At 41.5% G+C, this 13,625-nt stretch overlaps 1 protein-coding gene and 1 pseudogene across 3 annotated transcripts in view; one reads left to right on the top strand and one right to left on the bottom strand.

Annotated features, from left to right (window-relative positions):
• Window positions 1-13,577, bottom strand: part of KIAA0586 (KIAA0586 ortholog) — a 127,135-nt gene extending 113,558 nt beyond the window's left edge. Inside the window, exons 1-8 of one of the 3 annotated variants that reach the window (XM_075530943.1) lie at window positions 13,445-13,577; window positions 12,722-13,014; window positions 11,796-11,863; window positions 9,697-9,766; window positions 8,221-8,290; window positions 6,048-6,234; window positions 4,870-5,091; window positions 3,758-3,911 (exon numbers count right to left, since the gene is read on the bottom strand). In XM_075530943.1, coding sequence (XP_075387058.1) covers window positions 3,758-3,911; window positions 4,870-5,091; window positions 6,048-6,234; window positions 8,221-8,290; window positions 9,697-9,766; window positions 11,796-11,863; window positions 12,722-12,920 — 970 coding nt within the window. In that variant the 5' untranslated portion in view covers window positions 12,921-13,014; window positions 13,445-13,577. Of the gene's footprint in view, window positions 1-3,757; window positions 3,912-4,869; window positions 5,092-6,047; window positions 6,235-8,220; window positions 8,325-9,696; window positions 9,767-11,795; window positions 11,864-12,721; window positions 13,015-13,444 lie in introns of those variants that run through there. The other 2 variants (XM_075530945.1, XM_075530944.1) reach the window with 2 other exon arrangements.
• On the top strand, window positions 2,811-3,316 carry LOC142425560 (ATP synthase F(0) complex subunit C3, mitochondrial pseudogene; annotated as a pseudogene).
• Window positions 13,578-13,625: the final 48 nt, after the last annotated feature.

Below are 13,625 nucleotides of genomic sequence, written 5' to 3' on the forward strand. Positions count from 1 at the left end.
GTAGGGCTACTAAATTATAAATCACTATGAAACTGTTTGAGGTTATTGAAGCGGTAGTGAAAGTGATCTAAGCATGTATTGCTCATCATAAAAGACGTGATAAATCCATCTACCAATAAGTAGAAGAAAAGTCTTCAGGTGCTTTTATTATTATTTTGACCTAGTAATCTATTCTAGAAAAAAAATAAAGTAACCTGACAAAAAGGAAAACAATAAACAAAAGATGACATTCATTACAGCATTATTTACAAAGGAAAACACTTAAACATAGCCACATTCGTATCTAATAACAGGACAACAATGAGGGAAATTATGAAATAATTATTTACTAAATTTCAGTCATTAAAATTATGAAGACAACTCTGTAAAACAAAACTATAGCCATCAAGTTGATTCTGACTCACAGCGACCCTCCATACAGTCTCTAAGCCTGTGCATCATCATGGGAGCAGCCAGCCTCATCTCTCCCAAGGGAACGGGGGGGGGGGGGGGTGGTGGTGGTGGGTTTCAAAGCACTCAGAGTGAACAGCCTAACACCTAACCCACAGCACCACCGACCCTCCATACAGTCTCTAAGCCTGTGCATCATCATGGGAGCAGCCAGCCTCATCTCTCCCAAGGGAACGGGGGGGGGGGGGGGGGGGGTGGTGGTGGTGGTGGTGGGTTTCAAAGCACTCAGAGTGAACAGCCTAACACCTAACCCACAGCACCACCAGGCCTCCTTAAAACGTAAACAAATTTGCATGAAATTATGTTTATGCTATAATTAACAAATATGCATAAGTGATAATATGCATAAATGATGTATACCTAAGACTTCCATGGGAAAAATATGTTGAAGTTTACAAGAACTTTTTAAAATGTAGGAAAAATACTTCATTGCCTTTTTAATTCCATATTTTTCTATTTCTGTTACTATCACTAAAAGAAAAAACCACAAATTCATTATACAATCTTTTTTCTGTAAAATTCAAGTCCAACTGGATAGGGCAGAGATTGTACACGGGTGCATATGGGGGCTGGAGGCACAGGGAATCCAGGGTGGATGATACCTTCAGGACCAAGGGTGTGAGGGGCGATGCTGGGAGAGTGGAGGGTGAGTGGGTTGGAAAGGGGGAACTGATTACAAGGATCCACATGTGACCTCCTCCCTGGGAGAGGGACGGCAGAGAAGGGGGGGAAGGGAGGCTCTGGATAGGGCAAGATATGACAAAATAACGATGTATAAATTACCAAGGGCACATGAGGGAGGGGGGAGCGGGGAGGGGAAAAAAAAAGAGGACCTGATGCAGAGGGCTTAAGTAGAGAGCAAATGCTTTGAGAGTGATCAGGGCAAAGAATGTATGGATGTGCTTTATACAATTGATGTATGTATATGTGTGGATTGAGATAAAAGTTGTATGAGCCCCTAATAAAATGTAAAAAAAGAAAAGAAAGAAATTGATTAGGGCAAAGAATGTACAGATGTGCTTTATATAATTGATGTATGTATATGCATGGATTGTGATAAGAGTTGTATGAGCCCTAATAAAATGTTTAAAAAAAAAACGAAGAGCTGATACCAAGGCCTCAAGTAGAAAAAAATGTTTTGAAAACAGTAATGGCATCATACGTGCAAATGTGCCTGACACGGTGAATGTATGTGCCTGACACGGTGAATGTATGTGCCTGACACGGTGAATGTATATGCCTGACATGGTGAATGTATGTGCCTGACACGGTGAATGTATGTATGAATTGTGGTAAGAGCTGCACAAGCCCTCAATAAAATTATTTTTAAAAGAAAAAAAATTCAAGTCCAAAAAACACAAATTGTAAATAACAATAATTTATAAACTATCAGTGGATCATGAGTAAGAGAGGGTGGAATTGGGAGGGAAAAAAAATGAGGAGTCGATAGCAAGGGCTCAAATAGAAAGAAAATGTTTTGAAAATGACGGCAAAAAATGTAAAAATGTACCTGACACAGTGGATGTACGTATGGATTGTGATAAGAGCTGTACAAGCTCCCCAATAATGATTTTTTAAAATTAAATAAATTAAAATGTAAATTTTGACCAAGTAAAGAAAAACATTATAAAGATTGGTACTAGGCACATAAAGATATAAAAATCTTCTGTGGAGGCATCTGACTGGGACACATGGAGATGAGCTCTGGCCCTCGCTCTGACGCTCTCACCCTTAAGCCCTAAGTCTGACTTTCATTTTCCTTTCCCCTCCAGTTTTGTATGGATCGCTCATTTGCTGCAAACATCAAGCACCTCTTAACAATAAAGAAACTTTACTGCAAGAAGTTTCTAATAGGTCAAATGTACTACATAATCATTGTATCGGTAAAAGTATAGATTCTTGATTTTCTTTAAATTCATTATTCAAATAGCAATACCGTGGAAACATGTCTTTTAAATTCCAATGGTTTGATAAACATAAATGACCTATTCCTTTATCATGAGATCTTTACATTTCTATTACAATAGACATGTATGAACCCTTGAAAATATTTGAAAATAGTTTATAAATGTACATAGGGGGTCTCTCTCCTGATAGAATTAAGAAAAATAGCCAATACAGTTTGTCAGAAAACTAAAAAATTTACTCATTACAAACATTCTTGATACTAAATAACTAAATTTTCTCAAAATGTATCAGTGCTACAAAATAAAATCTTATAATTTAATTGAGGACTATTAGTGAAAACTGTAAGCTAGAAAATGACCCATAATTTGACTGAACAAATTTCAAAATGACCTGAGAATAACTTGACCATAAAAGAGAACTAATTCGAGCCCCACTCTTTCTACCTCTGCCGCCGCCAGGAAAGGAAGCGGGAGAGGAGCCCACACCACCTGTCAGCCGAGTCCTCCAGCCGCGCCTCCCTAAAGACTCGAAGATGTTCGCCTGCGCCAAGCTCGCCTGCACCCCCGCTCTGATCCGAGCTGGATCCAGAGTAGCATACAGACCAATTTCTGCATCAGTGTTATATCGACCAGAGGCAAGAACTGGAGAGGGCTCAGCAGTGTTTAATGGGGCCCAGGCTGGTGTGTCTCCACTAATCCGAAGGGAGTTGCAGACCAGTGCAATCAGCAGAGACATTGATACTGCTGCCAAATTTATTGGTGCAGGTGCTGCCACAGTAGGAGTGGCTGGTTCTGGTGCTGGTATTGGAACCGTCTTTGGCAGCCTCATCATTGGTTATGCCAGAAACCCTTTGCTGAAGCAGCAGCTATTCTCATATGTTATCCTGGGATTTGCCTTGTCTGAAGCTATGGGTCTCTTCTGTTTGATGGTTGCTTTCTTGATTTTGTTTGCCATGTGACGAAAATGAATGGCTAGAGATGTTGGCATTCATGTTAATTACGGAATGGATATAATTCTGTCTATTTAACTGACTCCGAGAACTGTAGTGTTGGTGTCACAGAGATGTATGTTCTTCCCAAAGTCATTTCATTAAAGATGAGAACTTTAAAAAAAAAAAGAGAGAGAGAGAGAACTAATTCCATGAAGACTCAGCGTCCTCTTAGAAGCCCTGGTGGCGTGGTGGTTAGGCACTGGCCTCTGACCTTGAGATCGGCGGTTTGAAGCCACAAGCCGCTCTGCAGGAGAAAGATGGGATTTCTACTGCTGTAAGCAGCTCCACCATCTCAGCCTGCAGAGGAGCGAGTGGGCCAGCCTCCACTAGATGACCATGACTTGCAAACACATGTTTAAACTTTTCTCGCACAAAGAACATTCACAGGTGACATACAGAGAACTATACCTGGTGTCAAAGCCAATGTGTTATGGGAAGCTACCTCACTGCTGCCGAGATTGGGATGTTCTGGTCTCGCAGGACCCTGGTGGACTGGTCTGGAAGGGGGCACGCCAACAGGCTGAAAACTACTAGTCTTGAGTGCAGCACTAATGAAATGGGTCTAGAAGACACAAATTATGCTTTTTATTTAAAGTAAAATCATTTTGAAAGTTTATGGCAAAATACATTGAAATTTATTAAAGGTCGCAAAAACAATTTTACAATTAATAAGCCATGAGAACATATATTGCACTGTAACCTTTCATAACAGTAGAGATTTTACTGGATAGATTATATTGCGTAGTTTCTCAAATGTATTTGGTCTACCACCCTCTTTCTAGAAAAAAAATGACTCAGTGCCCCCCGGGGATATTAAAAACCTTTGTACTATATAACCCATAATCTAGTATAAAGTGTATCTGCTTTTGCAGGCTCCCAGGATCTTCCCAGTGCCCTGCAGGGGGCAGTATCACCCACTTTGAGAAACAGTAGGTTACAGCATCACAAAGACCTGCTTATGCTGGGTTCTGATAGGTGACCTACTTACCCATTCAAGTTACACGAGGAGGCTTTCTTCTCCCCAACAGTTACAGTGAGTTTTGTTTTTTAACCATTGAGGCAGGCCCCCGTGGTGCAGTAGTTAAAAGTACTCAACTGCTAAGCAAAAGATCAGTGGTTCGAACTCACCGACTGCACCGGAGAAAGATGTGGTAGTCTGCTTCCATAAGGATTTACAGCCTTACAGATCCTGTGGGGCAGTTCTGCTCTGTCCTCAAAGGCCATTAGGGTCTGCATCAGGTCTGGTTTTATACTAATATCCCTTCCAAAGAGTGATCTATAAGCTGAAGCTTACTTTCTTCCACGCTTCCTCAGAGCCGTGTGTGGGCCAACTACAGTAGGCCAGAGCTCACGACACTGAGCTGGGACACATCGTTCTCCACACAGAGGGGAGGCCAGTGTCCCAAGACAATCATTCTGGGAGAACTAAGATGGTTACAATCTAAGGAGCTACTGCAATCACTAACCAATGCGTATGAGCTTAGAGCGCTAAGTGGTAACGGCCATGTGAGCACAGATACCTGAATATCTATCTGCTGCTGCTGTAACTTCTCAAGGTGCCTCATGTGCTGCTCCATAAACACACTCAGCTGCTTTTCATGATCGTAGCAGTGGAGTTTCTCCTGTTGACTCTGAATGGTTGTTTGCTGTTCGGTAACACGTTGTAATTGCTTATCAGTCTCTTGCAACTTATTAAGTAATGCTGTAACAGAATTGACTTTGGCTTCCAAATCACTCTGCACCTGAAATACCAAAATAACGCTATCAATACCAAAAATATGCTCAATTGCTAGAAAAGTTAGTAATGAAGTTGGTATAGAGAAATCCTCAGGCTAGCACTTTTATCTCTCTAGTTAATGATCCAAAATCTTTATTATGAAGATCAAAAATATAAGGGAGGAAATAGTTATCATTAGATAGATAATTCACCCCTATTCCTGCCTCCAAAACACTCACTGAATTTACAACCTAGAATTTTATGCCAGAAATACAAAACTTAAGTGGAAACTGAAAAGAGTAACAGGCCTACCCTGAAAAAAGTTTGCCCTTGAATACATCATGGACATTAAAGATGAGTTAGGGCAGCTCCTGAAGTTCCATCTAGTCTTGCTTGAACTGCCTATCAGCACTGTGCCTCTTGTGGTCTCTCTGTCTGCTTCCCCATTTGCAAGCTAAAGAAGTTAACGCAAGGGCTCATCTGCCACGGTCGTTTCCAGCTCTGTTAACAGGGCAGACACCATCCCAGGCTGCCTGAGACTGGGGGGCTTCCCAATATGTGCGGCTCTCAGTGCTAAATCTGGGAAGTCCTGAGTTCACTGTGACTGTCACCACAATCAGGGAACCTGGTGGCACAGTGGGTTACATGTTGGGCTACTTGAACTGCAAGATCAATAGTTTAAACTGCAAGGTCAGCACTTTAAATCCAGCTGCTCTGAGGGAGAAAGAGCAAGCTTCCTGCTCTTGCAAAGATTTCATCTGGGAAACCCAAAGGGGTAGTTCCCCTCTGTCAGAATCCACTCAATGGCACTGGGTTTTGGTTTGTTCACAGTGGTTTTGACAACTCCTAATGAAAATACAACCACAAGCAGGAAACTGCTTTCAAATTGAGAACAACCAGAATGTTTCTAGAGTTGACAGACAGCCATTTATTGAATCAGTTCATAAATGACTTTCCATTTCACAAAGGAATAACATATACTTTTATGAGTGGCGCAGCTGTTGCGATGGCAGCCGCAGTAGCTGCAGCCACAGTGGTGGCTGAATCGATTCCACTGGGTGAAGGTGAAGGGGAAGTTCTGGTCTCCTGGGCAACAGTGGCCTTTTCCGCACCTGCATCCTCCAGAAGCTGTACCTTTACTTCCTTAAAAACAGGCATACGTTGAGCTCTGTAAGGGGAAAAACGGTGCAAAACTTCAGCAAACTATACTGAAATGTTCCCCAAAATACCTGTAAGTTACTCTGCTGCAGGTGAAGCTTTGCTTGTTCAAACTTAAATCACCTGATTTTCCCCCTTCAGAAACATGTCAAAGAAAGCTATGTGGCTCATAAAATGTGGGAAGAGGGTCCACTTACTGGACTGATAATGCGCTAGTGTCTGAAACACTAAAGAAATACAAAGATCACACCCTAGGACAGAAATGTTACTTCAGAAAGTAAGAATCACTCAAATTAAAAAGACGGGGGCAAAATTACCAAGGTACATAATCAAGAACTAACAAATTTAAAACACACAGAGAAAGCTCAAAGAACCCAAGTTCAAATTTTACTCCCAAAGGTGAAAAACCCAAGAGGAATTATTAAAATTGACAAAGGGAATCCTTTAACTGCTGAAGTAAGTTTTCCGGCATTCTAGCTTACTTAGATCACTCACTGAATGTCACCAGTAATTCAACCAGGCACAAAAACACAGCGTGAAGCAGCTTGAGTTTAAAGCATTGGCCAGTAAATATGTAGATGCACATTTAGAGTACGGTATTTAACTAAAGGCTAAAGGGGAGAGGCAAGTTTACTCTATTTTAGACCTAAAAGAAAACGATATAAGGAACCACTGACAAAACTCAAGTCTGGAGGTAGGACTGTACCCCACTCCACCTGCGGGATCCCCCCTGACCTATGAAGAAGGCTAAGACAAGCTCCTCCACTTACGCCTCCTCTATGGCATTTCCCCATTTCTATGAAGGATAGAACATCAATTTCTTCTTGGTCTCAAATTTTGAAGTCATCCTTGACTTCTCCATCCTCTGCCTGCCTTCTCACATCAAGCTGAGTCATCAAGTTGTGTCAATTGTTTCATCACAATTCCGAAAATGTCATGGAATTATAGAGGTAACAAAAACCAAAGGTGACCTATTCTAATTGCCTAGTTTCACAGATGAAGCAAGTGAGATGCACAGTGGTACCAGGATTTACTTGACTGAAATCACATAAACTTTAAGTAGCAGAGGTAGGGCCAAGTGCCCGGAGATCCACTGCACCACAGCTGCCCTACTAGAGCACCACTTCACCCTTCTCATTTTCACCTCTTGAGGGAAAGGGGGCAACCTTTGCCCAACTATTTCATTCTTCTAGATTTTACTTAAAAACATCCACACATGGCTCTACCTTTCAAAAATCTAAAATTGCGCCTCCTGATGGTCATTCAATCGATCACACTTTAAGAACAAACACTAGATGTCTACGTCAACTATTTCCTGGTATTTTCAGTTATTTCCAGCCATTCCCTATCTACATAACTGCTGGATAAATGTCACTGTATAGAAAATACGGACTGGATGTCCACTACTTCCTCACAAGAGACGCAGCACAGAAGGCCAGGTCCGCTGATCCTGATGCATTTCCCATGGTGCAGCTGTCAGGTTTGGGTCTGTACTTCAAAGATATTTAATGATGGGTGGGGACATTTAGGTGGACTGAAACGCATCCCGGGTACCAAACTTGTCCCATTGTCAGATCAGAATCAGCAGGGTCTAAGTTCACTCTGACATTTATAAGCAGTCTGCACTAGGAGCTACGTCACCACCATGCAAGCACAGCAGCGAAGCAGTGAGGAGAGCAGGCGCTAAAAGCAGGCTGCCTATTTCAATCCCCGCCCAATGGTTATTTGCTCAAAGATCTTGGTGAAATCAATTTGTGCCTTATTTTCCTTCTCTATAAGATGGAAATTGTGTAAAATAAAAGCAGTAACAGAATCCATTTAATAGGATCTTGGGAGCATTACTGAGTCCATGCGCATGCAGTGCTCAGAACAGACCCCTTCTATAATAATGGCCCACAGATGCTCGGTCCTTTAGACGTGCCCAGCACCACGGAGGGTTGTGTTCACTATCACGCGCAGGGAAAAGAAGGCTTGTGCTGTGAACAATGCAACTTACCTTTGCTTGAGCACAGCTCGCAGAGCATCTTTCTGGCCCATGGCGTACTGAGAAATAAAGACATCATTTGCTGCAAAACCAAGACACAGGTGTACTTCAGATCCCTGAAAGTTTATTAAATTTTGATAAGCTACTCACAGAAAAACATCTTTTAAACTAAAAGAATGTTTAGGTTCTTGGTAATATAATTTATCTACGTAAAGGGGGAGGGGAGGAGTAAACTGACTCAATAACATAACAGTCATACACCCAGAGAAAAGAACTTTATCAATAACACCTACGGCTAAATTGGACACACTGGCTTTAAAGATCTAATGAAAAAATATTTCTTCTGTGTGTGGATAGCCGGAGTGGAGAGGGGGCCCATGGCGAGCCCAGTGCCCCGCCACCTCCCTAGGCCTGTGTCTAATATATAAAGACAGAGGTGTGTAAAAGGAAAAAAATTTTTCAAGAGGGAGAGAGCATTCGAACTGATTGTGTTGATGTTTATACAACTTTTTAAATAGCTATTCAACTATGATTTTTTTCCTTAGAAAAAAGAAAAGCCAATTACTTTAAGTATATTTATCATTAGATAAAACGTTTGAAAGCACCTTTTTAATCCATTATCTGACCAAAGGGAACTGAAATCTTGAGTTCAGAATATACAGCTATCTAAGGATCCCTAGAAGGGGCCCTGGTGGCTCAAGGTCAGCAGTTCAAACCTACCAGCTCTCTGAGGGAGACAGATAAGGCTTGCTTTGCTTGTAAAGATTTACACCCTCGAGAACACAGGGGCAGTTCTACTCAGTCCTGTAGGGTCACAATGAATTGGAATTGCCAAGAGTTCGGTTTCCTGGTAGAGTCCTGGGGCCCTATGGGTAAACACCTGGTGGCTTATTTAAAGACTGGCACTTCAACCCCCACCCAGTAGCTCCATGGGAGAAAGACTGGTGATTTGCTCTTATAAAAGTCACAGCCACGAAATCCCCATGGGGCAGTTCTACTCTGCCACATGTGGTCATCTTAAGTAGAAATTGAATCAACGGCCAATAACATCATATTCAATACAAAACCTATACAGTTGGTTTGTAGTAATAAAATATTTGCCACTGCAAACAGTTTTGTAGATTGAGATTTCTATTACTAGCTTAATTTGGAAGAAAATCGAATTAAGATGAAAATAAGAAAAATAAGGCTTTTAATAAATATCTACAAATCAGTTTGTCTGAGGGAAAAACTAATGGGGGATGGGAGGTCGAGGTGTAAAAGGGAGACAATGTCAAGGAGTCCAGAAAGGAAAACAATGGAAATTGAATATGGTAGCAATTATATATTACTGCTTGATGTGACTTAACTATGGAATGGTATGTGTATTAACTCCCACTAAAAAGAAATTCTTAAAAAAGAGAAACTAATTAAAACTTTGAAAAATCATAATTCACAAACTCATTAAGCAGTTTGAAACAAGTCTAAAAATCAATTTTATCCTTTTACCTTTCTGACGATTGCTTGCATCTGTTTTATACAAAGGCGACCCTGGTGCTGCGACATCTTTAGAAAAGTCCTTCATCATGTAAAACAAACATATGGGAGACTGGTATGCATCTTCTTGTGATCTCTGACAAAACTGACAGTCTCAGACAACTAGTCTTAATTACGAGCTTCAATTTTCAATACATTATATTGTACACCTCTGTCAGATTGTTATCTCCATGTGTGAAATTGGCAATGTGTAAGTCACCCCTATGGTTAGTGGTCAAAGCCTAATAGGAGGGTAGGGGAATGGTCAGGGTGAGAAAGGGGGAACCCATCACAAGATTGGTTATATACACCCCCAAAGGGGACAATGGACGGTATAAAATATGAAATAACAATAACAATATATATCCCCTCCCAATTATCATGACCCCAATTCTACCTTGCGGACCTGGTTATACCAGAGGATGTACAGCGGTGCAGTAGGGATCTAGAAACACAGGGAATCTAGGACAGACGAACACCTCAACACCCGCGATAGGAGTGGCAACACCAGGATGGAAGGGGGTGTAGGAAGGGAGAACCGATCTTGGAGATCTATGTGTAACCTCCTCTCTGGGAGATGGGCAATGGGGAGGTGGGTGAGGGGAGGCGCCGGGGAGTGTAAGATAAGATATAATAATTATTTATAAACTATCAAGGGACCAGGGGGAAGCGGGGAGTGAGGAGGGAGGGGGAGGGGGGGAAAGGGAAACCAAGCTGATTCCAGGAACCCAAGTGGAAGGTGAATTTTGAGAATGTCGAGTGCAACAAATGTATAAGGGTGCTTTGCTCAATTGATGTATGTACGGATTGTGATAAGAGTTGTATGAGCCCCAATAAAAAGATTTATGTAATAAAAAACAATATATAATCCGTCAAGGATACACAAGGATAGGAGGGTGGGAGAGGGAGGGGGAAAAGAGAAGCTGATAACAAGGGCTCAAGTAGAAAATGTCTTGGAAATGATGATGGCAACATATGTACAAATATGCTGGATACAACTGATATATGAAATGTTATAAGAGCTGTAAGAGTCCCAATAAAATGATTTTAAAAATATATCTTCTTTCCTTTTTTTTTTTTTTTTCGTGATCCAAGTGAGTTTGATGAGAGGTAGAAGAAGTTTCAGGTTTTACACAGCACCCATAGGACTCCTCCCGACCATGCAGCCTGGCTGAAGCTGCTCAGCGTCACGCAAAGATCTCTCCTTCCCTGCGACTCTCTGCTCTCTGTTAGATCTCTCTCTCGCTCTCGCTCTCTCGCTCTCGCTCTCTCGCTCTCGCTCTCTCGCTCTCTCTCTTCTTTCCTAGATAGCAGCAGCAGGAGCGCTAGTAATGTACTGGTTATTCATTGGACTGCTAACCTCAAGGTCACCAGTTCGAAAGCACCAACTGCTCCAAGGGAGAAAGACAAGGTTTTCTTTTTTCCCCCTTGGGAGAGTAGTTTGTTGGTATCTATTTTTTTTAAATCATTTTATTGGGGGCTCATGCAGCTCTTATCACAATCCATACATACATCCATTGATTGTGCCAAGCACATCTGTTGCCATCATAATTTTCCAAATATTTTCTTTCTACTTGAGCCCTTGGTATCAGCTCATTTTTTTTCTCTCTCTTCCCCACCTCCCTTCACCAGTGCTTGATAATTTACAAATTGCTATTAGTTTTTCATGCAAGACCAGCTTTTCAACTCCAACAGTTGCAGTCTCAAAAACCCACAGGGCCAGCTGGACTCTGTCCTACAAGGTCATCCTGAGTCTGAACACCAGGCCTTGAGAGATGTTCTGAAGATAGTCGCAGTTTCTTTTCTTATTTGTTTTAGTGGCAGTTTCTTTTCAGTTATTTTCCACAGTGATCATTATCTCACTAAAGCTTTCAACTCCTTGTATGGAAGTCTTTTCCCCCCTCTTAAATATCTCCAACACTATTCAGGCCGTAATTCTAACAATAAAAAAATAATTTCTCTTGGTAAGTGAAGTCTGAATGAAAGCACAGTCGGTAGCTAATTAAACATAATTTTAAAACATACTACTTGAAAAATTTTAACAAGAACATTAATTGAGCACTCTTGCTTACAGTTTCTGATGAGAGATTTTGTAATGGAGGCTGGTTATAATTTCTAGTAGAAGTTAAATCTGGAGAACCTAACAAAACAAAGAAATTAAATTTAGTGAGTTTTCAAAACTGTATGTAAACAAGATTCACACCATCTTAACAAAGGAGCGAAAACAGAAACTACTTTTGCTTGCAAAAACAATTTTAAGAAAATAATAAAATGTATCCTAATGAAGAAATTTGTAGTTGGTATTTTGGAAAGCAAAAGTAAGTACTAACAATCAAGTGAAGACACAAGTATAAAATGTTACAATACAATACTGTATCATTTTCCAGAAATAAAATGAGCTAAAAGCCTGGTTTAACACTCGGCCTATACAAGGTTGTCCATGCTGTACTCCCACTACCACAGAAGCAGGCATGACAAATGCAGTTTGTGGTATTTACACACATAATCATTGATTTGATCCTTAAAATTATACTTTTCAGTGAGTTCTAGAGAAGTTAAGTGACTTCGAACGTGGACCCATCAAAGGGCAGAAATAGGATTTTTTTTTCTGTCTGGATAGCATTATCCAAACAGAATTAGAGAATTAAGTAAAAAAAAAAAAAAGCATTACTGGTGAAAATAAAGCACATTATGCAAGTGAATCCAACACAGAGGGACACAAGGACAGTATGCCCAAACCACGGACACAAAAGGCATACTCGGTAAGTTACAGCTCTGTTCATTCCACCCATTCCACAGTGTAGTGTCCAAGCCTGGCCACGTTGCCAGGAATAAGAATAAAGTTTCAAAAACCTTAAAAACTAGGCATATTTTATATCTCTGAATTTAAACATTAGGAATGCTTTACGTTTTGAAGCACAAAAACAAAGATAGAGAAAACAAGTCCTAAGTATTTGCCAAATTGAAACCTGAGTGAAAAGCTATGGGCTTCACATACCATGTAATGTTCCATCCAAGTCAGTCCCCAATTTAACAGGAAGACGTTTATTTGCAGCCAAGGCTGGAGGAATACAGGTAGAACCACCTTTCAGCAAAACCAAATTGTCTCCTGGATTTGAAGAAACTACTTCACGAAGTTTCCTCGCTGGTAGTTGTACCTTCTTTTTCTTGTCTGGGCTCGATTCAGACCCTTTCATATTGTTGGTAATAAACCTGGTCCCAGAGTTCGGAATGGAAGAACTTTCTTCTGGCTTTGAAGACTTCGGTACAAAATTGTCACCGCTTTGAAGACTATGGCGGAAGGGGGTCCGGGGAAGAGAAGAGGATAGTGTGGTAAGATTAAACAATATTCGGAAGCAATTTTGGAACATGCTTTCATAAACCTTTATATAAAACGATGCCTACAGTGTCGACAAAACTGGATGGTTACAGTTGAGGACTTTTTGCAGGATTAGAGACCACTAAAACGTCTTATTTACCCACTAATCCCAGTCTATTAATGCACTATGCCAATAAATCTAAAGTGGAGCGGTCTAGAGAATGGCCACCGGAGGGACAATTACGCTCCCCAAACCGTGTACTCCCACTCCGCGAACTGGCCATTGTACTCCCCACGCCGCAACGGATGCAAACTAAACAGCTGGAGAGGCGGGGTTGAGATTTAGGAAGAAAAGGTTCATCAGGCGAAGAGCTCGCCAAAGAAACAAGCAAAAACACCCACAATGGAGGCGTGGTGCCTCCCTCAGCCAGAGGCTCCCGCGCTCCTCCAGATTCGACCACGGAACCCCTCGGTTCACCCCACGGCGGCTCCGGACAGCCGGGCGACTCCGCAAGCCCGGCAGCTTCGGTTGCCCGCCGAGCCCCACCCACGCCCCTCTAAGCCCGCCCATGAGCCGCAACAC

The sequence above is a fragment of the Tenrec ecaudatus genome, chromosome 14 (genome assembly GCF_050624435.1).
Source record: "Tenrec ecaudatus isolate mTenEca1 chromosome 14, mTenEca1.hap1, whole genome shotgun sequence".
Lineage (NCBI taxonomy): Eukaryota > Metazoa > Chordata > Mammalia > Afrosoricida > Tenrecidae > Tenrec > Tenrec ecaudatus.